At 42.2% G+C, this 27706-nt stretch overlaps 1 protein-coding gene across 1 annotated transcript; it reads right to left on the minus strand.

The window, feature by feature from the left end:
- Positions 1–9994: 9994 nt before the first annotated feature.
- On the minus strand, positions 9995–24900 carry rps7 (ribosomal protein S7). The gene is made up of 6 exons (XM_043678582.2): positions 24817–24900; positions 20600–20671; positions 18400–18543; positions 18237–18301; positions 12705–12855; positions 9995–10111 (listed from the first exon to the last, which is right to left on the minus strand). Exons 1-6 carry the CDS (start codon positions 24889–24891, stop codon positions 10034–10036), a joined length of 585 nt encoding a protein of 194 aa, XP_043534517.1. The 5' UTR covers positions 24892–24900; the 3' UTR covers positions 9995–10033.
- Between the last annotated feature and the right edge of the window lie 2806 nt (positions 24901–27706).

Below are 27706 nucleotides of genomic sequence, written 5' to 3' on the forward strand. Positions count from 1 at the left end.
TAGCCAAAGGTGGGGGGATCAATTTCCTGTTTCTCTTAATTTTTCCAGCACCTTTTATTGGCTGCTACAGAGCACCAACGCTTGACTTCCCAACACCTTTCAGCACCTTGAGCCAGGCACTGAGTAAATCAGGAATTGGACCCACCACCATTCCACAGTTTTGAATCTTTGGAAACGTCAACCTCAAAAGTTCTCAGTCACAGAGTATATTCAAGACTGAAATCGATAAGAATTTTTGGCGATAAGGGATCAGAGACATAAAATGACAAAGCAGGAAAGTGAAGACAAGGAAGCACATTCACAGAGGGCCTAACCCTGCTTCTGTTTACATTCTCATAAATAAAACATAGTAGTTTTGGGGTATGAACCAATACATTTTTATATCATGCTTGAAGACTTCAGGATCTCCCAAGGCCTTTCACAGCCAGTAGTTTTGTACAGTCACTGCTATAACGAAGGGAAAACTCACACCAGTACATGACCACACTTGCCTCTACACTCTGCATGATTGAACAGCCTGCCACTGCTCTCATTTTGAACTCATTTATGAAGGGATATCATTTGTGACATATCAGAGAGTTGACTGACAACATCTTTCAAAAGGAAGGGGACAGAATGTGAAATTGAAAAAAAAATACAGAATTTATTTTAAAAGTGAATTTGTTTTAAGACATTCACAAATAAATGGAAAAGAAAAAGAGGAAAATAGTACAATTGTAATCCAGTCTCAATCATTTGCACAAGATAACTCAACCTCACCTAACCTCATTAGGGTGGCACAGTGGCTCAGTGGTTAGCACTGCTGCCTCACAGCACCAAGGACCTGTGTTCAATTCCACCCTCAGGCAACTGTCTGTGTGGAGTTTGCATATTCTCCCCACGTTCTCCTGCAGTTCAAAGATGTTCAGGTTAGGTGGATTGGCCATGCTAAATTGCCCTTGGTATCCAGGCATGTGCAGACTAGGTGAACTAACCATGGGAAATAACTGATTGTGGGGATGGGTCTGGGTGGGATGCTGTTTGGAGGGTTGTTGAGGACTCGATAGGCCAAATGCCTGCTCCCACACTGTAGGGATTCTATGATTAACTGAGATGTACAATTGGAGCCAAAGTAAAGAGGGAATGTTTGCACTGCTTGCTTATGAACATACAAAGATTGGTAAATAAGGTTAGTGAGCTGCACTTGCAAATAGCCACCTGAAATACAGCAGTGTTGAGTTAATGGAATGCAGGCTCAAACAAAAAGAGTAGGACGTGTTGCTAAACCTTCCTGGATACAAGATACTCAAAAAAGATAGGGAATGAAAGGAAGGAGGAGCCGCAGCAATACTAGCTGACGAGTATATTGGAAGTACTATGAACTGTGAAGAAAGCGATGAACTTCAAGAGAACAGCAGGTCGGTGGAATGGAGGGGGAGCCATGGCTGATGAAATTTAAAACAAATAAGTGTGACATGATACATTTAGTTAGAGGAACAAGCAATGACAATATAAACAGTAAAATGCTAAAGGAAAAGCAGCAGACTTGAGGGCACATTTGGATTAAAGATGACAAGGAAGGTTGAGAAGGTGGTTAGAAAGAGTCCTGAACTTTATCGTAGTTAGAGAAGCAAATGCTGGATGTCAAGGACAGAATCTGTTTAGTTAATTTTGAAGAAACAATAGAGGTAACATTACATTACTGGATATATCCTTATCCCAGCAATGAATGTGAAAGATGCAGAGGAAAATCATAGGATGCAGCAGTGATAATGGAAGACTTTAATCATCTTGTGTGGTGTGAGACAGTAATTGTGTAAGGGCAGAAGGGTGGACCGTACTGTGAAATATGTTCAGGAAGATTTTCTTCTTCAGCAAATTTCTTGCCTCGCAAGGGAGGAGACACTTCTGAATATAGTTCTACGCCATGAGTTGGGTCAAGTGGGTCTTTATTTTTTAAAAGAAGAGTCACTACAGTGTGGAAACAGATCCTTCAGCCCAACAGGTCCACACCAACCTTTGAAGGAGTAAACCACCGAGACCCATTTCCCTCTGACTAACACACCTAGCAATTTAGCATGGCCAATCCACCCTAACCTGCACATCTTTGGACTATGGGAGAAAACTGGAGCACCCAGAGGAAACCCACACAGACACAGGCAGAATCTGCAAACTCCACACAGACAGCTGCTCGAGGCTGGAATTGAACCAGGGTCCCTGGTGCTATGAGGCAGCAGTGCTAACCACTGAGCCACCATGAACATTCCAGATGCAGCCATGAATGTATTAGAAGGTCTAGGTCAGCAATGGAAAATGACAAGAAAGCAAACCAGGGTGAAAATACTTAGAAGGACAAATAGTCTTACTGGAACGAGAACATTTCTGGGCCAGGGAAATTGTAAGCAGAGCGTAGCAGGCAAACATTTCATGGAACTGCATTTAAAGAGATTATTTGTTTGCAGTCTCATTATATTTTCACAGGGTGAAAGTGAGGACACAGAAAGCCAGAGATCACTTGATGATGAAAAAGAGAATGAGATGAAGCAGTAAATGAAGTGCAAATGGCAGGTGTTAGCTTGATAGTACAAGTCAGAAACAAGCTGAGAAGATTCAAAGAGGAAGTGAGAAAGAAAATCAGAGGAAGGAGAGAATATATGAGAAGAGACCAGCAGCTAACAAAAGAAAATTCAAAATAATTCAGTATGCATGTAATTAGTAAACAGGATTGGTGAAACGCAAACTGTAAAAATCTCCTTGAGTCACTAATTCTCCAGGAGGGGAGACAATGGCCTAGTGGTACCATCACTGGACCTTCAACCAGATAAAGTTCTGGGGACAGGATTTTGAATCCCACTGCAACAGATGGAGGAGTTTGGATTCAATAAAAATCTGCAATAAAGAGTCCAATGATGACCATGAATCTTACGTCAATTGTTGGAAAAACCCATCTGGTTCACCCATGTTCTTTAGGGAAGGACTGTCATCCTCACCAGATCTGATTTAAAAGTGACTCCAGACCCCAGCAATGTGGTTGATGCTTAACTGCCGTCTGGGCAATTGGGGATAGGCAATAAATGCTGGCCTAGCCAATACTGCCTTCATCCCGTGAATAAGTAAGAAAAAACTAGGACTATTGCAATTCTAGATCCTAATGACCTAGATTTTGGTGCACAGTGTAACCAACTGAGATTACCAAGAAGGACTCACCTTCTTAACCTTTCCCCTCATCTGTAGTATGGTAACCCTCAGATTGAACCAACACCATTCATCTTTTATTAGTGAAAGCAGCCGTGTGATCTGGTAATAGTTTACCTTTCACGGGACATCATTTCAAAATGCAAAGATGATACAGACCTTGGAAATACTATGAACTGTGAGGAGCAGAATAATGGACTTCACAAGAACAGATTGGATGATGTGGTTAGGGGTGGGAAGGCGGGGGGAGCAAATGCCTGATCAAATTAAAGCAAATACGTGTGAAATGATACATTTGCATAGCGGAATGAGGAGAAGCAATATAAAGGGTAAAGCTTTAAAGGAAAACTAATCAGAAAGGAATTGAGGGCAGAATTGCATAAGCTTTGAGGATGACAGGGCAGGTTGAAAGGCAGATTGTCTGGAACATTTTAGTACGGATGCAGATATGATGAATCTTTATAAGATACTGTTTCTGCCTCAGCTGGATCACTGCATCTAATTCTGGCAGTTCACTTTTCTACCAAGGCAAAGTTTTTTGGGATGAGGCCTCTTAGAGTCATAGAGCTGTACAGCACAGAAACAGTCTCTTCCATCAAACTAGTCTATGCCGACCAGATATCCTAATCTAATCTAGTCCCGTTTTCCAGCACTTGGCCCATATCCCTCGAAACCCTTCCTATTCATATACCCGTCCAGGTGCCTTTTAAATGCTGTAATTGTACCAGCCTTCACCACTTCCTTTGGCAGCTCATTCCATACATGTACCATCCTCTGTGTGAAAAAGTTGCCCTTTATGTCCCTTTTATATCTTGCCCCTCTCACCCTAAACCTATGGCCTTTAGTTCTGGACTCCCCAACCCAGGGAAAAGACCTTACCTACTTAACCTATCCATGCCCCTCATGACTTATAGGAAGGATATAATTAAACTGGAGAGGGTTCAGGATGTTGCCAGGAATGGAGGGTTTAATAGACTTGAAAAGCTGGACATTGTTCAACTGAAGCATAGGAGATTGAGGGGGTAACCTTAGAGTTTTTAAAAAATGAGGGGCGTAGATAAGGCGAATGACAAGAACTTTTCCCTCGAGTGGGGAGTTCAAAACTAGGAAGCAAATTTTTAAGATGGGAGGAGAAAGATTTAAAAAGGTCATGAAGGGCAACATTTTTTGAAACACACAGAGCAAGTGAAAGTGGTGGAGTCAGACAGTTACAATGTTTCAAAGACATTTGGATACGTTCATAAGTAAGAGGACTATGACCAAGTACTGGCAGTTGGGTAGTTTGGGAATATGGTTGACGTGGACTGGTTGGACCAAAGGGTGTGTTTACATGCCATATGACTCAATAAATGATATGCAAGAATGGTCCATGGATCAGAAACTTCAGTTACCTGAATGGACTAGAAAGATTGGGACTTTCTCTTCACAGGATGGTTGCGAGGAGACTTCATAGAAGTATTGAAAAATACAAGAGTAGGTAGGTCTGGGCAGAGTAAGTAGAAACTGTTCCTATTGTGAGAAAAATATGGATTGAGTGTGACAGATGAAGAATCAATGGTTGTTTGCAAAAATAAATTTGGGAAACATCTGAAAAGGAAGTATTTGCAGGGCTATAGGGAAAGGGCAAGGGAGTTGTTCTTGCAAGCATCCAGTACAGACACAAGGAGCTGAATGGATTCCTTCTGTCCTTACACTATTCCACGACTGTGGAAAATATTCCAAAAACATTATCTTGTTAGTATGCTAAATGTAGAAAGCAACTTTTGTATTTATAAAAATAAACAACTACATGTCAACACATCAAATGTAGGTTGTGAAAATTAATTTTGAAGAGATTGTGGTTCTTATCAAACCAATGCAGTCGATAATTTCAAAATAATAATTTCAAAAGGGCTGCAATAAGAAACTGTTTCCTCGAGCTTTCTTGGCACTGCCCATAAAATTCCTTTTGGAACACTGGAATAAAATGAAAATCACAAGAGGAGAAAAAAATTAGAGCTGTTGCATTTTCCAGAGTCACAACTGAGAACTTTAACTGATAAAAACCATCAAAAAAAAAAGAAATTGCTATGGTATCAGCTATTATTTCCATTTGAATTGAAAATGCAAATACAGATCCAAATCTTGCAAATATTTAAAAAAAATCTTCAGGAACAAATGAACAGTTTGAATGAGAATTAAGAATCACTGATTTTGAATAATTGTAAAAATCAAATAATTCATGATTAAAACTAGAAGTGAAGACCTGTAAGGCAGGTAGGCTTATTTTACGTGACAAGAGTTTAAAGTTTATAGGGTAGTTTTTCAATTATAGCATTCCCAGAAGACCAATAACTCCCGTTCTCAGCTTCAAGCATGTCTGCCGAAGCTGCCTGCTCGCTGATCTCCTGCCAATCACAATACTTGCTTTGCTGCTCCACTGTAGCTTTATTCTCATGAGGTTTAGCCGCACAAATCGTCTCATGAGTTTTAATCCAGCACTTCATTTACTTATTTTTTAAAACTGATGTGTGGTGACAACCACAAAAAAATGATTGCAAGGCAGTGAAATGATTCAGTGACCTAAGAATTAATATGTTTAAAAAAAGCAATGGCTTTGCACTCTCAGATAGATAATTGTGTCTAAAAATACAGAATAAACTTGCAAAATTTGTAATGATGTGCATGTATTATGGCGAATGGCCACCTGAGGGCACTCTTGCATATTGGGAGAGTTGTCTGGGTTTCTGGAAGAAACCTACTCATCAATTATTCTTTTTCCAATTACAATTAGTCAGCTCAGCAAACCCCACACCTGCCCTACTCTTCAAATTCCTTTCAAAAAAAATAGGAGGGCACAATGACAGATCCTCAGGGTCACCAGTAGCAATCGCAGGAATGGGAAAAATAGCACCACTGTAATGACACTTTCACTATGATTACGATAGACAAGCATGAAACACCAAAGCTAACAGAGCAAGACAGAGACTGGGTCTCTGGGTCTCAATAAAATTGCTCACCTCCTGATACCATAAAGTCAGCACCTCCCACAGGCCTCAGGCCAGGAATGTGATGGAATATTCCCATGCACATAAATGCATAGAACGGATCGGTCTCAAAACTGGTGATGTTTGGACAGCAAAAACATTCAGTATATTTGATCCGCTGTCTTACCACTTGATCTAGTATTGCAGGCCCACTCCAAACAGTGCACTTCAGCTTTCAAAGGTGCACTACAGCAGGCGGCCAACATCTTTAAAAAAAATTGAATTTGTACAGTGCCTTTCATCCAGTATGTGGCAACAAAGCAAACTTACATAAATCACGATTTGGAGATGCTGGTGTTGGACTGGGGTGTACAAAATTAAGAATCACACAACCAATCAGGTGGTTGATGAAGGAGCAGCGCTTCGAAAGCTAGTGCTTCCAATTAAACCTGCTGGACTACAACCTGGTGTTGTGCGGTTTTTAACTTTGTACATAAATCACTAATTGGTAACAACGAGATGAGCTGTTTTTGAGATGTTGATTGAAGGACAATTACTGGTCAGAACACAATGGATGAACATAAAACGCTGAATACAGCTCAAAAAAAAAAGGCCCTTCAACCCACCATTTCTGTGCTGCCTATGCCATTCTAAACTAATTCCTCCTGCCTGCAAATGGTCCATATCCGTATGTTTCCTGCCTGTTGATGTGTCTAAACACTTCTGAAATGTTGCTATCACCTCTGCTTTAACACTTCCCTTGGCAAGCAGCTACCACCCTGTGTAAACAAAAACTTGCCTTGCACATCTCTTTTTCTCCTTTCACCTTAAACCAATGCCCTCTAGTATGATATTTCCACCCCGGGGGAAAAAAACTGCAAATATTGCCACCTAATGGGGCTGACAGTACCTTGGATCATGCCTCATCTAAAAAGCAACTCAAAACTCAAGACAGTGTAGTAAGAATCAGTAAAATCTGGAATAAAGTGTGAGCCAATGGCGTTTGCCTAACCACTGTTGATTGTTGCAAGAAAAAAATCCCCTTTGATTCACTTCCTTCAGGGAAGGAAATCTACCACCCACAGCAGGACTGGGACTCCAGACTAGCAGTAATGTGGTTATCTCTGAATAGTGCACTGAGCAATTAGGGATGGACAATAAATGCTGACCTAGCCAGAGACCCACATCCCTCAAAGGGATTTGAAAAACAAAAAATATCAAGTGGTCTGCCTTGTCCTGGATCACATCAGACTGAAGTGTTGTGAGAGTTGCACTCACCCAGGAAAACGGGGAGTATCCCATCACCCTCGAACAGTAAATTTGTTGCTGTTGCTGAATCATCAAAATAAAAGCTATTGACAAATTTGGCTTGTAATCCCCTCAAATTGGGAAAAACATTTTTAAAAAGCCAAAAGCATGCTCCCTTTAAAACTTCAATTTTGGATGTACTTGTATCAATACCCTCGCATTCCTGAATGCCCTCTCGAATTAACCAAAAATATTCCTGTTGGAATAGTTTGAAACTATCAATAAAATAAAAACTAAATTTAGCGTAAACTGCAAGTGATTGGAGACTTTGATGGCTTGTGGTGTAGTGATACTGTGCCTACCTGTGAGACCTGAAATCACGGTTCAAATTTCACCTGCTACAGGTGTGTCATAACATGTCTGAACATGTTGATTAAAATATTTTCCTCTACCCGTGGACCAGGTTCAAGTCCCACCTGCACTGAGATGCGTCATATTTGAACAGGTGGATTAAAAACAATTCAAAATCAGCTTTAATAAAAGAAAACGTGTTAACTGTTTGAAAATAGATCCCTGCCCATTTTTCTGGAATCTCAGTTCTGAGAAAAACTAATACCACATTTAATGAATAATTCCTGAATGTGGACTTAACATTTGCTTCGTCCATGGCAGTGAAGTTGGGCAAATTGGTGACTATTCATAATAGTATTGAGGTGGAAGTGGTAGATCTTTGATGCAAGCTATTGCAGTCGTTTTGATTTGTCGCCCACAATTACGTTGGGTGCGTTATTTGTTACTTGGTGCAAGTTTGGCGATGGTATTCTCATGACATTGCTGCTCTTGTACCTTTTGCTGTGAGAGCACAGCAGACAGACTTGCTCAGCCATAGTTCAACTGGTACCACTCTTGCTTGTGTGTTTAAGAGTTTTAAGTTTTAACCCAGGACTTCTGCATGGAAATGAAGTTTCTCCTGCTAGCATGGCACCATGAAATACAGCACTCTCCAGTTCAAAACTTTGGTCTTAGATGAGACAGTCAGGTGCCTTAAGTGGTAATATTTGCAGTCTTTTCCCCAGGGTGGAAAAATCAAATATAGGGGCGTAGGGTTTAAGGTGAAAAAGATGTGCAAGGCAAGTTTTATTTTAAATGCATCAGAGGGTTGTAGGTGCCTGGAACATGCTACCAGAAGTAGGGGACGTTCAGTAAAATCATCAAGGTGGAGGTCACAGAGGGCAATCTGTCAACCCCTAGGTTACTGACATGTTGTGTTTTAACAAGGAGCGAATGGAGAAGTGAAGGTAACGGAATAGTTGAGAGCCGCAGTGCTAAAAGCAGCACTGGTGTTGAGTTGAGAAAACATTGAAAATGAAATGGATTTCACACCATTCAGATAATAAATGTCACTCTACATTCCATGTGAACATAAGACCTGGTTTGTATATCAACCTAGAGACCTCTTAGCCCACATTTTTCACAGTAAAGTTACTGAAGGTAGAACTGCACCCAACCCGATCTCTCCCCCAAAATACTAAACTTTAAAATGGAAGAATGGCAACTCTAGTGAGAGCCAATACCTAAAAGGATGAACATGGCACAAACAGGAAAGCAAAGGAAGAATTAGATTTTTCACTAAACATCCCCCAAAGAGAGGTTTACAAATCATGTGCATATTATGCTTGTACCAGCTTTGTGCTGTCCACCACACAGCTCGTGCTCAATTGGTGGAACAGGTGATTTGTGATGCATGGATTCAACGCCTGACCGGCAGACATTCCCACAAAAGGTCTGCTTCTTCAACCTCAACAGAGGCATGATGACCTTCAGATTAAACCAATACCAGTGGTCTCTCTCTCTCTCCCTCCAATGAGAACCCCTAACATCCTCTGGGGCTAATGTTCTTGGAATCAAGGAATGGAGTGTGGAAAACGATGTAGAAACATTACATCACTAAAAACAAGAGTACTGTTTTGTTTGGGGTTAACCAAAGTAAATACAGCAGCTAGCTTCTTAACTAACTCCATTGTAAGTTTTCATATCTGCTCACTGAGGTATTAAAATGTGAAATTTCAGAAACCAGGCTCAGCTCCATGACCAGACGCATTTAGACATCCAGCTCATACGTGGTGAGAAACATCAGCAAAGCACCAATGAGACACAAACAACAAACTCCAATTAAACACCTCCCCAATATTCAACAGCATTACCATTACTACATATCCCACCATTAACATAACTGCAGTAGGACAAACATTGTACATGTCATTCTGTTATAACGTATGTTTTGTCAACACAAATTCGCTGTAACACAACTGAATTAGGGACACATTTTAAAAATTTGCACTTTAGAAAGAGTGTATTGGCTGTAACACAATTGCAGCGCCAATACTTGTTGTTTCTAAAGCATAAATTCTTCTATAATGCAATGGTTGCATTCTAGTGCAGCCCCACATTATAGAAGAACTGACTGTAGTTACATTTACATGGAAACATTCCTCGAAGGTTTAAAATAAACAGGAGCCAGATGCAACAAGAATGAGACTGATTCAATTAAAGGAGTGAAACCAAACATCTCTGCAATCTTAACAGCATGAGCACAACCACAAAGGCAGTATTGACTTTTTTTTATTTAGGCCATTCTTTACAATTTACAGTTGGAACTCTGGGAATTCATATACAACATCCTTGCCAGTTAGCTTCTTGTAGACAGCTGAAAATGTATCCACCTGGGGAAGAACAAAAAGAAATCTGTCAAATACCAAAACAACAAGTTAGTGAAAAAACAACTAAGAATTGTTCTGGATGAAATTAATTCAAAATCCTTTTCTCACATCCCAATACACAACAACAGCAGTGCTTATGAAAAGCTACTTTCAAAAACATCACGTTCTACCCTTCAGGGATGGAAAACTACAGTTCTAGTAGGCACTTTGAGGACTTAATACACGTATTGTTGGTTAGCTTACTACCAATTAGTCATTCCTCAACTTGGTCTGGGAACAGAGGGAATAGGTCAGGAATACAGCAAAGACACCTTAATTTAAAGAAGGCAGTTACATCTTCAGAATCAAGTCAATTGAAGCATACTTGGTAATAAAACGAGGAAAAGAAGTCCACAATACTCTGTCAATAATTAATCAATCAACCTAATTCACAAACAGTCACTGGAGGTTCAGCCCTTCCTAACTCTAAAGTGCTAACAAGAGGGTGGATCAACTAGCACATAAACCAGCCTCTTTCCTTCAAATTTGCACAGTTGAACCAAGTAAAACTGGGGTATATATTAGCAAACTGGCTCAGAATTCCAGTAGAGTGTTCCAACAAATGAGGAAGTGTACACTTCCTACTGGGTGTACAGAATTCTCAATAACTAAATTAAGCATTTCTGCGCATTTGTCTATCTTGGCCCAAGTAGTTGGATTCAACCTACCTGGCAGACCAAAATATCTAATTGTGTCAGTAAAGAGCATTTCAAGGTAATTCATATTGGGCCTTGAGGTGTAGTGGTAGTATCCCTAGCTCTGGGCCAAAAGGCAAGAGTTCAATTTCCACCTACTCGAAGTGCAAAAACAAATCTGAACGGGGGATCAGAAAACCATCTTGAGGCACACCCTGGAACACTATAACACAACATGGGTGCCAGATAGTTCAGTTAGCTGGTTTGCATTACAGTGACCTCAACAGTGCAGTTCAATCACCATACCATCTAACATCACCACGCTTGTGACAGGCTAACTCACCACCAGTCATCTCTCTTTAAATGAGAGCACAGCCATATGGTTCTCTGGTGATTTTACCTTACCACAAAAGCAACATGTAACATCAAACCATATTACACATACTGGGGAAGATGGCCAAAAGACTACTCAAGGAGATGGGAGAGAATTCCAAAGCTCTAAGCTTACAATAGCTGGAGGCACAGTAACTATTTGTGGAATAGTTACAGTTAGGATATTTACAGAGCCAGAACTCCAAGCGATGCAGCACTGGGAGAGATAGGGAGGCTTGAAGCCATTGATGAATCTGAAAGCAACACGGGGTCTGACTAACAGCCAATATATATCACAAACACAGGAGTGGTTGGTAAGCAGGACTTGATGCAAGTAATGACAATGGCAAAGTTTTCAAAGATGAAGTTTTTTCATGGAGGGGGTCTAGTAGAGGAGCAAAACATGCTGGCACAGACTCGTGGCTGGAAGCTCACAAAGATCAACTGTGTTACAAAGGGTTGACAGTGGCCTGATTCAGCCTGAACAGTCACAAGGAAGCAATATGAAATCAGTAGCTAAGTAAGGTTTGTGGTTTTGGCCTTCTCAATATCAAACGGAAGAAATCTTTTTCAAATTCCAGTCACGAGATGCAGATGTCACTGACCAGACCAGCATTTACTGTCTATGACTATTTGTTCAGATTCAATCACAATACAATGGAGCTGGGGTCACATGTAGGCTAGACAAAATAAGAATGGCAGCATCCTTCCTTAAAAAAGGACAATGAACCAAACGGCATTCCCTTCCACAAATCGGCAATGGCTTCATGGTCACCACGGAAGAAAAAAAAAAATTGGATTTCAAATTCCAACATCTGCCATGGCAGATTTGAACCCAGGTCCTCAGAACATTCCCTGGGTCTCTGGATTATAGTCTAGCAATAATAGCACTAGGCCATCGCTTCACCTCAAAGTTAAGATTTCAAGTCTCGTGACTCTTCTTTAGAAGTTCTAAAGACAGATCACCAGACTCAAAACACTGACCCAGTTTTCTCTGCACAGATACTGCAGGACCTGCTCAGTTTCTCTTTGTTTTCTTTTCAGATTTCCAGCAGACACTGTTCTTTTTATTTAATAAAACTTACAAACCATTTACAAATCAACGACAGTATCAGACAACTCAGAAAGGTACAATACATATAATTTCAAAAACCCAAATATTTTGCAACAGTTACCTCCCTGTTATGCTTTCAAAGAATCAGTATCAGGAACATTCAGGATGCAGTCTAATGCCTGACAACAGAATACCCAATAATGTGGGAAAGAACCATGTTATCATTGTACTTAGCATTCCAGAAACATATGGTACAAGACTGCTGGAGAAAATTCAACCCTTGCTTACCCACATTAAAAATTGAAGTTTCAATAAGCATACATTTAATAGCAGTAAAACCTAAGCAGAATTATCCTAACTAAATATTAAATTAGGAGGAGAACACTTGGAAATCAAGTCAAAAACTTGAGAATATTCCTCATAAATGCACAGTAACAAGTTACACAGATAGAACGTAGCATGGTGCATGTGCATGACTGTTTGAAATGAAACTCACTTTGTGTTCTACATTGTTCTGTTGTGCTTTGTCCAAATGTACTTTGATTAGCCTTGTACCATCCAGTTTCACACGAATTCTCTTGCCCACAATTTCACTGGGGAAAACCAAGTCTTCAAGAATGGCATCATGCACGGCAGTCAATGTACGGCTGAAAGCAAATATTTGTAGTTAAACACTCAATGTGAGGATTGAAGACTTTTTTTTAAGACTGGCTTCCATACAGGTAAAGTTAATCAGTGAGAAAACTAAAACATTAAACTTCATTATCAAGTTGATTTTGGAATGTTACTCTGCGCCCATAAACGTTAAAACCATTATACAAAAGAACCTTGATTGCCCGCCATCCGATTATGCGGCAAGATCGCATGGTCCCGACACTTGGCTAAACTGTGTTATTCAGCATTCGATTAACTGAACAAAATACTCCCCCCCACCCGGTGTCCTTCAGATCATCGAGGTTCCTCTGTATATATCTTAAATCTCAGGTAAATTGCAATGATTCACTTGAAGGTTCATTGTTCAGCTTCAAATAACCCTTTCAGAATTTTAGCAACACACTTCTGGTCTGCAACTTTGACTATACTCCTCACACCAAGATAACCTAGTTCAAAATAATTCTAAACTATCTCCTCTTTCTCAGAAAGAATTACTGCACACCATCCAGCTTCAGTTCCAACTGAAACATAAAAGGTATTTTCATGCTATGGCTATTTCCCCTGAACACACTTTCACCGAAAAGAAAAATTTAAAATGTGAAGGCTCAATGCACGACACTATTTACATTTGCATATAAAATTATCTCATGGTAAAGAAGAAAAAAATTACTCATGGTGAAGAAACAAAAAATTATTCGGCAGGAAATTTCTATCAAACACAGTCTTAAAAGAAGTCAACACAGCAATAGAAACATTTCCAAGTTAATAACTAAACACCTTCAGAAACAGAAAGCCCCTTATGCCACTAGGTCAAAATTTAAAAGTTCAAAGAAAACAAAATATTTACAAATCACAAACTGACATCATAATGAATAAATATATAAACACCTTTCTGGAGACTACGCATTGCAGAAAACTAACTAGTTATTCACACTCAATATATGAATGAAATGTTAAGTAAAAACGAGTTTAAGTAAATTTTCATAGCAAGTCAGTGGGGACAAGAACAGTGGGGGTGTGATATCAGAGATGTACCATTTGTATCAGACAAACATTTGCAGCAATCATCAACGGCTACACGCCCTGAGATCAGAGTTTCAAAACTTGAGCAATGGTTGGAGTCCATGTTATGCATCGATGAGGCAGACAACTTTGTAAGTAGAAAATTTAGGAACGTACTTTGGGGTCGGGGGTTGTTTGACAGACCGTATCGAAAAACCAGGCAGCAGTCACTGGAATTTACTGGGCTTGCCAAACAGTATGCCGTTTGAAGGTAACGGCTTCTCAGTGAAGTACAAGCACGACCAAGTCCACAGCGTCAAGGGTGTCTCAGCTGTTTGAGAGAAAGTGTGAGTGAGTGAGGGAGGGAAGGAATTGATGGAAGGACATTCTCTAAGTCAGGGATCAAACAGATGCTTCTACTCCAGAATGATGACGGATTGCCTTCCTGGTTCCAGGTCCCCTCCTTTTAGGGTAGGAGAAAATCCCAAAAGTCACAGTCCATATTAGTGAGGAGATAGTTAGGAGGAGAAGAGTTCAGGCAGTCAGTCAAGAAAGAAATTTTTAAAAATGACCTCAGGAGCAGTAAACACGGTATTATTCCATTGTCACAGGCTAGTTAGCAAGAGATGATGGAATGGGGCTGGAGAATTGATGTAGGAGGGAGGGTAGGCATCAGATTTGAGTCAGTGGCTTATACAAACCAGACAGGTTACATTTTTAGTAGGTGTAGGACCGATATCCTTGCAGTGAGTTTTGCTACTGGGGCTAGTTTGAACTAGCTTGTCAAAGGCCAGGAACCTGAGGGGTAACCCAAACTGGGAGTAAAGGTGAAGTAAAGTTGTAAAGGGAGACAAGCCAAGCATTGAGAATGCCGTGAAATTCAAATGGCACAGAGATAAAAATAACGGCACTCTGCCTAAAGGTACACGACATTCACAACAAGATAGTGTAAATGTACAAATACAGGTAGATGTGATGATGCAATTGCCTGTATGAAAACATGGCTGCATGTTCACAGCCGGGAAGAGAATATTAAATAATAGTCTCTGTTTAAGAAAAGAGGAAAAGGACACAAGCAAAATACTTTGGAGGCTGGAAATCTGAACAAACATACAAAATGCAGGAATAATTCAGTAGCATCTGTGGAGAGAGGAACAGTTAACACTGAGTGCAGTATGACTTTAAAGAAGGAAAATAAATTGAGGTGATAATCCAAGATGGGATCAGTATATTTGTAAGGGTGGATCTTAGATCAGAAAAAATCGTGTGGAATAAAAACATCACAAGGAAGCACAAATTGTTAATAGCGGCAATTAGACAATGAAACAAATAGGGAGGATCAAAGCACGAAGCATGTATTCTAGATATCATGGGTGACTTTAATCTGGTATATCGACTGGATAAACCCACATTAAATCTAAGGAGAAAGTGAGGACTGCAGATGCTGGAGATCAGAGCTGAAAAATATGTTGCTGGAAAAGCGCAGCAGGTCAGGCAGCATCCAAGGAGCAGGAGAATCGACGTTTCGGGCATAAGCCCTTCTTCAGGAATGAGGAAGCTTATGCCCCAAAACGTCGATTCTCCTGTTACTTGGATGCTGCCTGACCTGCTGCACTTTTCCAGCAACACATTTTTCAGATTAAATCTGAGGACAAGATTCCAGAGTGTCTTAAGAATGGCTTTCTAGAGCATGTTGAACAGCCAATTAGAACACAGACCATTTTGGACCATTACATAAAGAAGATGTCAAATTGATAATTGTTACAAAAAACCTCCAAAGATGAATAACCACAATATGATAGAATTGTATATTGTTTGAAAGAGAGGTATCTTATTCTAATGCAAGGGTGTTAAATCTGTACTGGGGAAATTATAAAAGCATGAGGCATAAGCTGACTAAGTTGGATTGGGAAATTGCATTAAAAGGTTGACTGTATGTAGACATTGGGCAATCTTTAATATGGCACAAAATTATAATAAATCTGATTATCAGGAGGTTAATAAATAACAAAGAGGATCAAGAACCAGAAGGAAAGGATGCATAGAATACAAGTCCAATCTAGCAGCATAAAAACTTTTATAGCCGGTTTTGTTTTGAGCATGTATAGGGAATGTTTGGCTAAGCCAACTGGGGGTCCAATAAAAGCAGAGTCAAGAGAAATTAAAATGGGGAAGACAGAAGTAACAGCTAAATGATGACTGAGGAAAATACAAAAACCTGAGATATGAGAGGTCCAAGTAACAAAGGAGAAAGAAGTTATTAGTATGAATTTTACTGGAGAAATTAATGGGACCGCAAGTTGATAAACTCTTGGGAACTAATCTTCCTCAACACTGAGATGTAGACTGTGCTTAGAGATTGTCAATACTTTAGTGATCCTCTTCCAAAATGTCGGATTCTGGAATGATTCCTGCAAATTGGAAGCTTGCACATGTCACCCCATTATTTTAAACAAGATTAAGGAAACAAACAAAGAACAAGTCTGTCAGCCTTGCATCAGAAGTAGGGAAAATGTTGGAATTTATTATAAGGGACTTGATAAATGGACACTCACATGAAAGTGATCAGATTGGGCACAGTCAACATGGATTTAAGAATAGAAGAGTGTCTCTGACAATATGGAGGGTTTATTTGAGGATGTTAATAACAAAATTGATAAAGATTTGACAAACGTAGTATATTTGAACTTTTAGATAGCAAAATTACATGTATAGCATGTCATGTTTTGGTATGGATTAATAGATGGTTAACAGGCAGCAGGAACAAAATGGGTAAATCTCACATTGTCCTGCTGGTCACTGCCATTAAATCATAGTTTAAAAACATGATCCCCAGCTGGTCACAATACAGAGAAACCTTGATTATCTGAATTTTGGATTATCCAAACAAGATCACATGGTCCAAAGCTTGGCTAAATTGTTATCCGACATCAGTTTATTCAGTATTTCATTATCTGAACAAAATACTTGCCACCGATGACATCAGGATGATCGAGGTTCCTCTGTATACAGGGTAATCCCCATATCTGTAGAATCGCTTTCCATGGTTTCACTTATCCATGGTTTACCACAGCCAGAACATATAAAAGGAATAGTTCCAACACCAGGGACCAGGAGGCTGCCAGGAAGGTAATTTCCCATTAGAATGAACGGGTTCACTGCTATCCACGGTAGGTTCCGGAACGTAACCCCCACAGGTAGGGGGACTGCTGCACATCAATGCTTTGGATGTGAAGACCAAATGTGATATTTTGTGGATAATACAAAGTCAAGCAGGAGCCTGTGTCATGAGGAAAATGTTTTCAAGAGGTAAGGGACTGATTTGGAGACTGGTCAAATGTCTGATTATCAAGAGCATAAATGTTATGGAGATAGGATAGAGAAAAGGCAGCGATGAAGTGTTCAATCAGCCTTTCTTGAAAAGCCACATCTTTGCTAATTTACAACAGCTGGAAGCTGGACATGAGAAATTAGGCAATTTTAAAAACTGCAAACAAAGCACCCTACATTCCAGCATTCCATACCTCTTTTAGAACCTAGATTACAAGGCATCAGGTCATGGGATTGCCAGATTTCAATCCCTTAAATATCACCACTATTTCTTTCCAGTAAGGATATTAATTTCTTAATTTAAACATTTTTAATTAACATTTTAAAGTATCAAGGTTATCCTCTTTCTGGATGCAACTTGCTCTTTCTCTGAAAAGATGTAAACAAACATTTGCTCAATGTCAGCCATTTCCTCATTACCCATAACTGCTACTTCCGCCCCTGCTTCCAAGGAACCAGGGTTTATTTTAACTACTCTTCCATTCATATTTGTAAAAGCTGTCACAATTACAACATTCTGCCTCCTTTGCTTTAATAACCCACTTTCTTTGAGCCATGTTCAGTTTTTATTGGCCCTTCACTGTTGTCAATACACTCCCAAACATCAATCCTCCACTAATACTTATATTGAACTTTATAAGCTTCGGATAATTTATTCTCACCCTCTAGTTATAATAAAACTCATTAAACAGTTTGTCTACATCTTTGCTTTGGCGTTTTGAACAAGCCATCCAAATTCATCTCATTTTTTTCACAACACTTCAACATGGCTTCAAACTAAAATTTCTACATTTATATAAAACACAAGTGTTTAGGATAAAAAGCAAAACCATATCATGTTCCATAATATCAAACATTGACTGACTTTGAGACAATGTCCAAATTCAACTCAGCTGATTATATCCACCTGTGCCACATACTTCCCAGGAAAAGAAACAGCCTTCTAATTGGATATCCCCATCAACCTATGGTATGACACCAAATAATACTTCTGCTGGCATATTGCGTCCAGTGTAAAAAAATATGAAAACAGGACAATCACCTTCTGGGACGCTTCTGTTTATTCTTGTTTCTACTTTTCCTGGTTGGCTTTGGCAAAATTCTCCTCTAAAAAGAAAAAAAAAGTATTTTAATAAGCTTATGCAGAAAGGGTTAGAATAGTACTACAGCCAAACTTTATAACAAGTTTAAAATTTTGATGTTACCTGTGCAATGAAGACAACGTGTTTACCACTGAATTTTTTTTCAAGCTCTCGAACTAGTCGCACTTGTATCTTTTGAAAAGACTTTAGTTGGGGGACTGGCACAAAGATAATGATTGCTTTTCTGCCACTGCCAACTTCAATTTCCTAATTAAAAGGAAACATTGAAAATGCACTCAATTTTTGTACAAACGTGAACTGATAAAAACAAAGACACCAACCCCTTTTAAGCAGATCATTCATAATAACATCTATGCACTTTCCTGGAAGTGCATAGTTTGTTTAAAAAACACGTTAAATGGAACTTTCTTCCAAAACCAATTCAACCAAGTTTCCACAATAAAAAAACATAACTTGGTTTACATAGCACTTTTTCAGCTTTGATCAAATGACTGAAACACTGACATTATCTTTTCTAGATATAATTTGTTCTTGCTGCTTCAAGCTCCTCTTCACTAGTCTTCGTCAATGTAAAGAACTTTTAGCATACTTCTCAGTAACCACAATTCAAAGGCCTCTATTTCCTATTAGTTACCATCCATGTTTCTGAAGCATACAAGCAAGTAGACAAAAATGCAGCATCAATAGGTTTTCTTCAAGTTCAAGTTTCAGTTTTCCATCTGCTCACAAATCCTTCACAAAAATATTTACATATGCTTCTAACTTCTGAATCACATGTGCCATCTTCAGTTACCATCTGTCCCACGTAGACCAACTTATCTACATCTTCCAGTGCAATACCATCTACTTCAACCTTGACTCTAAACTCTAATGTATTTTGCATTCATTCACAATCTATATTCTAAACTTTCTTCTTCCAGGATATTTCAAAGGGTCATTTCTGATTCTGCAAGTAGCTACCCTTTTGTTAACGGATCACAAGCTTGTAATGTTGTTATGACAATGTTTTTAAATCTGGAAGTAAGTCTAATTTTTTGAGTATCTGTTATGCACAATAATTCTGGTGTCAGCACAGCTTCGCTGTACTCATCTACTTAAATGAAGTCTATCGGACTACACCTTTTCTACCCTGATCACTATGTGGTCCCAAAACAGGTTCTGAGCACACCTCGATCTTTACTGTTAACATCATCGTCTTAAGCTTTGGTGTTATACATGAACAATGCTAATGTCTATGAATAATGTGAGAATATTTGTTTATTTCTAGACATTGATCCCAGACCATTGAGGGAATTATTTTTAATCCAACAAACAATCATACTGCAGGTCTCATTCGGACTACTTTCATCAACTTCGGCTGCAAATGTAGCATTACTTCTATAATTTTCAACATCAAGAATAGTGAACCAACTCATTCACGTGAATTTTGATTAGCTTCCCTTTAAAATGTATCTATAGAGTTCAACTCTTGTTATTAATTTTAACACCCATCTCATGGTCCCAGTAGCTTTTTCAATCACAATCACAAACTTACAAGATCAATATTAAATTTGTTCATGTAGATCTTATGGTGGTCTAAATCCCAACTGGACTCAAGCATTTACTTAGTGAGTCAGCATAACCCAAATTTGGCTATTAGTAGTATAGAAAGTAAACAACTGTAGAACCATAAAAATCACAACGAATAGGCATGGCCAGGAAAAAGAACGAAAATGAGAAGGGAAAGAAAAGATGCAAACCATTACCAATAAACTTAATTCAACTATTGTATTTTTAAGTCACCAGTCCCTTAGAGTGATAGGAGAGAGTAACTACAATTGCATTGCTCGGTATAAATACAGTAAAGATATAATTCACTGGTGGTTTTCCAGGGCTCAGGATTTTGAAAAGCCTTGGAGTAGCTCATGATGGTCTGCCAAGAATTACAATAAAATATTACATTTTCTCTTTCCCCCTTTCATATTTAAAAAAAAACATTCAAAGCTGGTATGTATTTGAAACAAACTGCCAGAGATTGTAGTAGAGAGGAGTACAAGTTACATTTGAGCAGGTACATGAGTCATTCCTGAGGAAGGGCCTGTGCCCGAAACGTCGAATCTCCTGTTCCCTGGATGCTGCCTGACCTGCTGTGCTGTTCCAGCAATAAAGTTTCAACATGAATCGGAAAGGTTTAGAGGGATATGGTCAAATGCAGGCAAATGGGGTTAGTTTAATTTAGGAAAACTGGTCAACCATAGACAAGTTATACTGAATGATCTGCTTCTATGCAGTATGACTATGAATTGTTTAAAAAAAAACTCACCTTAGCAGCTGTAATGTTCAGTTCTCGTAACTGAGCCTTCAGGTCAGAATTCATTTCTAACTCCAGAAGAGCCTACAGTGGAAGGTGAGACGCCATTAAAAAGTCTTGAGCAGTTAATTAAACAGTCTTGACTGTTAAGTTCTGAAAGACATTTTCTTTAACTATACAGCCTTCCAGACCAAAAGGTAGCCAAACAGAAAAAAAGATTTAATCAGGACTGTGCAAGATTGACAGGTTTACATATCAAGAAAAACAACACCCAACAGCTGATGGCACAAGCACTTGGGGGAAGACACATTTAACACTTTGAGCACAATATACAGGAAGGATGCTACAAAATTCTTAAAGAAGTCATATTGATCTGGAAGTCTCTGCCAAGATAGCAGGAGAGAAACAAATTATTACAATAGATTCAATGTACGTTTGAAGGTTTAAGTGGATGAAAAGACCTGAACTAGTTCATGGAGATAATCAGAGATATACAGCACAGAAACAGATCCTTATGTCCAACTCATCCATGCCAACCAGATATCCTATCCTCATCTAGTCCCATTGGCCAGCACATGGCTCATATCCCTCTAAACCCTTCCTATTCATATAACCATCCAGATGCCTTTTAAATGTTGCAATTGTACCAGCCTCCACCACTTCCTCTGGCAGCTCATTCCATACACGCACAACCCTCTGCATGAAACAGTTGCCTCTGAGGTCCCTTTCATCTTTCCCCCTCACCCTAAACCTATGCCCTCTAGTTCTGGACTCCCCCACCCCAGGAAACAAATCTTGTGTACTTATCCTATCCATTCCCCTCATGATTTTATAAACCTCTATAAAGGTCACCCCTCAGCCTCCAATGTTCTGGGAAACAGCGCCAGCCTATTCAGCATCTCCCTACAGCTCAAATCCTCCAACCCTGGCAACATCCTTGTAAATCTTTTCTGAACCCTTTCACGTTTCACAACATCCGACAGGAAGGAGACCAGAATTGCACACAATATCCAAAACTGGCTGAACTAATGTCCTGTACAGCTGCAACATGACCTCCCAACTCCTGCACTCTATGCTCTGTCCAATAACAGAAAACATACAAAATGCCTCCTTCACTATCCTATCTACCTGTTACTCTATTTTCACCGAAGTATGAACCTGCATTCTAAGGTCTTAGTTCAGCAACACTCCCGAGGACCTTACCATTAAGTGTCCAGGTCCTGCTCTGATTTGCTTTTCCCAAAACGCAGCACCTCTCATTTATCTAAATTAAACTTCATCTGCCACTCCTCAGCCCATTGGCCGACCTGATTAAGATCTCGTTGCAATTAGGGGTAACCTTCGCTGTCCACTACACCTCCAATTTTGGTGTCACCAGAAAACATACTAACTTTACCTCCTATGTTCATATTTAAATCATTTATATAAATAATGAAAAGCAGTGGACACAGCATTGATCCTTGTGGCACACCACCGGTCACAGGCCTCCAGAGTTGAAAAATGTGGTGCTGGAAAAACACAGCAGGCCAGGCTGCATCCGAGGAGCTCTTCTTCAGGGATGAGGCTGGTGTGCAAACGGGCTGAGATAAATGGTGGTGGTGGGATGCTGGGAATACGATAGGTGGAAGGAGGCGAGTGTGAGGGGCCGGAGAAGTCGGGACGAAGACTGCAGGTCAAGAGGGCGGTGCTGAATCTGAGGGTTGGGACTGAGATAAGGTGGGGGGAGGGGAAATGAGGAAGCTGGAGAAATCTACATTCATCCAGTGTGGTTGGAAGGTTCCTAGGCAGAAGATGAGGCGCTCTTCCTCCAGGCGTCATGTGGCCAGGGTCTGGCGATGGAGGAGGCCAAGGACCTGCATGTCATTGGCGGAGTGGGAGGGGGAGTTAGTGTTCAGCCACGGGGCGGTTGGTGTGGGGGTCCCAGAGGTGTTTCCTGAAACGTTCCGCAAGTGGGCGGCCTGCCTCCCCAATGTAGAGGAGACCACATCAGATGCAGTAAATGGTGTGTGTGGAGGTGCAGGTGAATTTGTGACGGATATAGAAGGATCCATTGGGGCCTTGGAGGGAGGTAAGGGAGGGAGGTGTGGGCGCAAGTTTTGCACTTCTTGCGGTTGCAGGGGAAGGTGCCGGGAGTGGAAGTTGGGTTGGTGGGGGGGTGTGGACCTGACGAGGCAGTGGTCTCTCCTGAATGATGATAGGGGTGGAGAGGGAAATATATCCCTGGTGGTGGGGTCTGTCCGGAGGTGGCGGAAGTGACGGAGGATGATACGATGTATCCGGAGGTTGGTGGGGTGGTAGGTGAGGACCAGTGGGGTTCTGTCCTGGTGTCGATTGGAGGTGCGGGGTTCGAGGGCGGAGGTGCGGGAAGTGGAGGAGATGCGGTAGAAAGCGTCGTCGACCACGTCGGAGGGTAAATTGTGGTCTTTGAAGGGGGTGGCGAGTTGAGTTGTTCAGTAGTGGAATTGGTTCTCCTGGGAGCAGGTACGGAGGAATTGGGAATATGGGATGGTGTTTTTACTGGGGATGGGAGGTGGAATCCAGGTAGCTGTGGGAATCGGTTGGTTTGTAGTAGACTCAAATGATTACTACCGAATAACTCAAATGGCCTCCTTCTTCAAAGACCGCTATTTCCCCTCCGACGTGGTCAACGATGCTCTCCACCGCATCTCCTCCCCTGCCCGCACCTCCACCCTTGAACCCCGCCCCTCCAATCGCCACCAAGACAGAACCCCACTGGTCCTCACCTTCCACTCCACCAACCTCCGGATACATCGTATCATCCTCCGTCATTTCCGCCACCTCCAGACAGACCCCACCAGCAGGGATATATTTCCCTCTCCACCCCTATCAGCATTCAGGAAAGACCACTCCCTCCGCGACTCCCTCGTCAGGTCCACACCCCCCACCAACCCAACCTCCACTCCTGACACCTTCCCCTGCAAACCGCAAGAAGTGCAAAACTTGTGTCCACACCTCCCCCCTCACCTCCCTCCAAGGCCCCAATGGATCCTTCTATATTCGTCGCAAATTCACCTGCGCCTCCACACACATCATTTACTGCATCCGATGTGGTCTCCTCTACATTGGGGAGAGGGGCCGCCTACTTGCGGAACTTTTCAGGGAACACGTCTGGGACACCCGCACCAACCAACCCAACCATCCCGTGGCTGAACACTAACTCCCCCTCCCACTCCGCCAATGACATGTAGGTCCTTGGCCTCCTCCATCACCAGACCCTGGCCACACGACGCCTAGAGGAAGAGCACGTCATCTTCCACCTAGGAACTCTCCAACCACAGGGGATGAATATAGATTTCTCCAGCTTCCTCATTTCCCCTCCCCCCCATCTTATCTCAGTCCCAACCCTCAGACTCAGCACCGCCCTCTTGACCTGCAATCTTTTTCCTGACCTCTCCACCCCCACCCCCTTCTCCAGCCTATCACCTCCCTCCACCTATCATATTCCCAGTGCCCCTCCCCCAAATTCCCTCCCCCCCCTACCTTTTATCAGCCCGCTTGGCACATCAGCCTCATTCCTGAAGGAGGGCTTATGCCCGAAACGTCGATTCTCCTGCTCCTCGGATGCTGCCTGGCCTGCTGTGTTTTTCCAGCACCACAATTTTCAACTCTGGCACTCCAGCATGTGCAGCCCTCACTTTCTCACAGGCCTCCAGTCTGAAAAGCAACCCTGCACCATCACCCAATGCCTTCTACCTTCAAGCCAGTTCTGCATCCAAATGGCTAGTTCTCGTTGTGTTCTATAGGATCTAACCTTGCTAACCAGGGTCCCATGAGGAACTTTGCCGAAGTCCATATAGATCACATCTACTGCTCTGCTCTCATCAAGCCTCATTTGTCACACCTTCAAAAAACGCAATCAAGTTTGAGAGGCATGACTTCCCACGCACAAAGCCATCAGTTCTGGCCTTTCTAAATCCATGTAAACCCTGTCTCTCAGGATTACCTCCAACAACTCACCCACCACCGACGTCAGGCTCAATTAGTCTATGACTCCCTGGCTTTTCCTTATCACCTTAAATAGTGGCACCACATCAGCCACCTCACCTGTGACTATGGGGCAAATGACAATCGTACAGGTTTAAGTTGTGAACTCTCACTTGCATTACATGTGACTCAATGCTTGTCTGGCGATAAGCAATTCAAATATTAATTTCACTTTAACATCCATCAAAAGCGTTCAATAAATCTTGCAAATGGTGCCGACGTACCTGGGAAATGCCAGACTCGAATTCGTCCGGCTTTTCGCCATTAGGCTTCACGATTTTGGCGCTGCTGCTGAACATGGCCTGTCTCTGATAAAGAAATGGATGGGGGGGGGGGGGGGGGGGGTTAGAAATAAAAAAAAATCAGTCTCGGTGAACGGGCGGCGACAAAACCAGAACCCAAAACCCCGATCGGGTGAAGTAGGGGAGAAGAGAAATCATCCTGACGGCCCGGCATCCACGTTAGCAGAAAGCAGGAGTAACCACTTCCTGGTTATGTGGCGGTCAAGCGCAAGGGTCTGGGAGCGGTGAGTGGAAGGGCTGCAGGATGGAACGCGGGCCCGGGGATCGCGCGCCCGGCCCTGCAGCTGGGGCGCAACTGCACCCCGCGGGCAGGATGGAACGTGAGCCCGGGCAGTGGGGAATCCACGCGCGCACACCCTCCCTGCAGACAGCTGCTCTACCCCACCGTGGGCAAGAATGGAACGTGGGCCCGGGAACCACGCGGCGGGTGCCTCGAGCGCCGCGTGTTCCACCGCCCGACCCGCGCAGCCTCAGTCCTGCCGTCAGCCTCCATCTTCCCCTCTCATTTCCCTGGGCCGGTGTGTTATTAAACCGCCTCAGACCCCCGCCATCCGGCCGCACGAACACTCGCATCTGATCCATCTCAGCCCCGCCGGCCGTTCCCCACCGCTCGGCCGCCCGTATCGAGCGGATCGGCGGCGGTTATTAGAGGAAGGCAACGGGGAGCGCGAAGGCGCCCTCACCAACCTGGGAGAAGAGCGGCCGAGAAAGAGAGAGGGAGGAGGCATGAAGCCTCGCGAGAGTTTTTCTGCAGCGGGAGGCCCCGCCCCCTCCGCCGGAATGAGGAATGATGGAACTCCATGCATGTGTAACACAGTTACCATGGTAACTGGGTACCAGGGCTGTCTCCTTGCATCATTTCATCCAGAGCGTGCAGGAGAAGAAATACAATCTTATTACTGGCCAAACTGTTAGAGTGGTGCTGGAAAAGCACAGCAGTTCAGGCAGCATCTGAGGAGCAGGAAAATCGATGTTTCGGGCAAAAGCCCTTCATCAGGAATAGAGGCAGAGTCCCTGCAGGGCATTTATCTCTTCACCCTGCAGGCACTCTGCCTCTATTCCTGATGAAGAGCTTTTGCCCGAAACATCGATTTTCCTGCTCCTCAGATGCTGCCTGAACTGCTGTGCTTTTCCAGCACCACTCCAATCCAGAATTTGGTTTCCAGCATCTGCAGTCATTGTTTTTACCTAATCTAATCACTAAACAAGTCAGGTGGTTAGGTCAATTGGCTGATCTAAATTGCCCACAACGTTCCGGATTTGGAGATGCCAGTGTTGGACTGGGGTGTACAAAGTCAAAAATCACACACCAGGTTATAGTCCAACAGGTTCTGTATCCAGTTAAACCTGTTGGACTATAATGTGGTATTGTGTGATTTTCACAATGTTCAGGGATGTGTAGGTTAGGTGCATTATTCAGGGGTAAATGTAGAATAATAGGAGAATGACTCTGGGTGGGGTATTCTTCAGAGGGTGGACTTGTTGAGGCAAATGGTCTGTTTCCACAATGTAGGGATTCTATGATTCTAAGTCACACTGGGCTTTTGGTGGAACCAGACCAACTCACACACGTAGAATCATAGAGATGTACAGCACAGAAACAGACCCTTGAGTCCAACTTGTCTGTGTTGACCAGATATCCAAAATAAATCTAATCCTATTTGCCAGCATTTGCTAATGACAAATACCCATCAGCTTCATCTGCCAATGCCTGTCCAACAGACAATGGCAATAAGAAACTGTACCTACCAAAACACTGGCCACCCTACCCTTTATGAAGAACATATCAGAATTAATTACCAGGTTGTTACGACCTCGAGGTATTGTGGTGGCACACCAACAGCCACACTACACCAGCTACTTACCAGGATTAAGGACCCCATACCCACAGCATGCAGGTCCAACGTGGAATACAAAATCCCTTACAACAACTGCAATAAACTCTAAATGGGACAAACAGGTAGAAAATTCGCCATCAGACTTCACAAATACCAACTGGCTACTGAACGACATGATCCATCTCCGTAGACAAGATCAAGAGGGTCATCAATTCAACTATGACAAAGTTACTATCCTAGGACATGTGAGAGAGTTGTTGGAAGCCTGACACATAGAGATAGACCCAGCGTACACTGCAGAGAAGACGTGAAAGTGGCACACACCTCAACAGGCCGGACCACATAAAAAGCAAGCGGGACAGAACAACAGCGGCACGGTGGCATCGTGGGCGGCACGGTGGTACAGTGGTTAGCACTGCTGCCTCACAGCGCCTGAGACCCGGGTTCAATTCCCGCCTCAGGCAACTGACTGTGTGGAGTTTGCACGTTCTCCCCGTGTCTGCGTGGGTTTCCTCTGGGTGCTCCGGTTTCCTCCCACAGTCCAAAAGATGTGCAGGGTCAGGTGATTTGGCCATGCTAAATTGCCCGTAGTGTTAGGTAAGGGGTAAATGTAGGGGTATGGGTGGGTTTCGCTTCGGCGGGTCGGTGTGGACTTGTTGGGCCGAAGGGCCTGTTTCCACACTGTAATGTAATCTAATCTAAAACAGCGCTTCACGGATGTCGCACTGATGATGTCACCCAGTAGGGTAATGAAAAGTCTGCATGATAACCCAACAACTTGACAAGCTAACCAAATACCTTATCCACAACCCGAGCTACATATCTTTGTGAAAATCTGTAAATGTGTCAGCCTCCACCACCTCCTCTAGCAGCTCATTCCATACACACATCACCTCTGTGTGAAAAGGTTGCCCCTTAGGTCCATTTTAAAACTTTCCCCTCTCATCTTAAACCTATGTCCTCCCCTCCCCTTG

Source organism: Chiloscyllium plagiosum, unplaced genomic scaffold (assembly GCF_037043375.1).
Source record: "Chiloscyllium plagiosum isolate Xiang-an unplaced genomic scaffold, Cpla_swu_hap1 HiC_scaffold_3, whole genome shotgun sequence".
In the NCBI taxonomy this organism is placed as follows: domain Eukaryota; kingdom Metazoa; phylum Chordata; class Chondrichthyes; order Orectolobiformes; family Hemiscylliidae; genus Chiloscyllium; species Chiloscyllium plagiosum.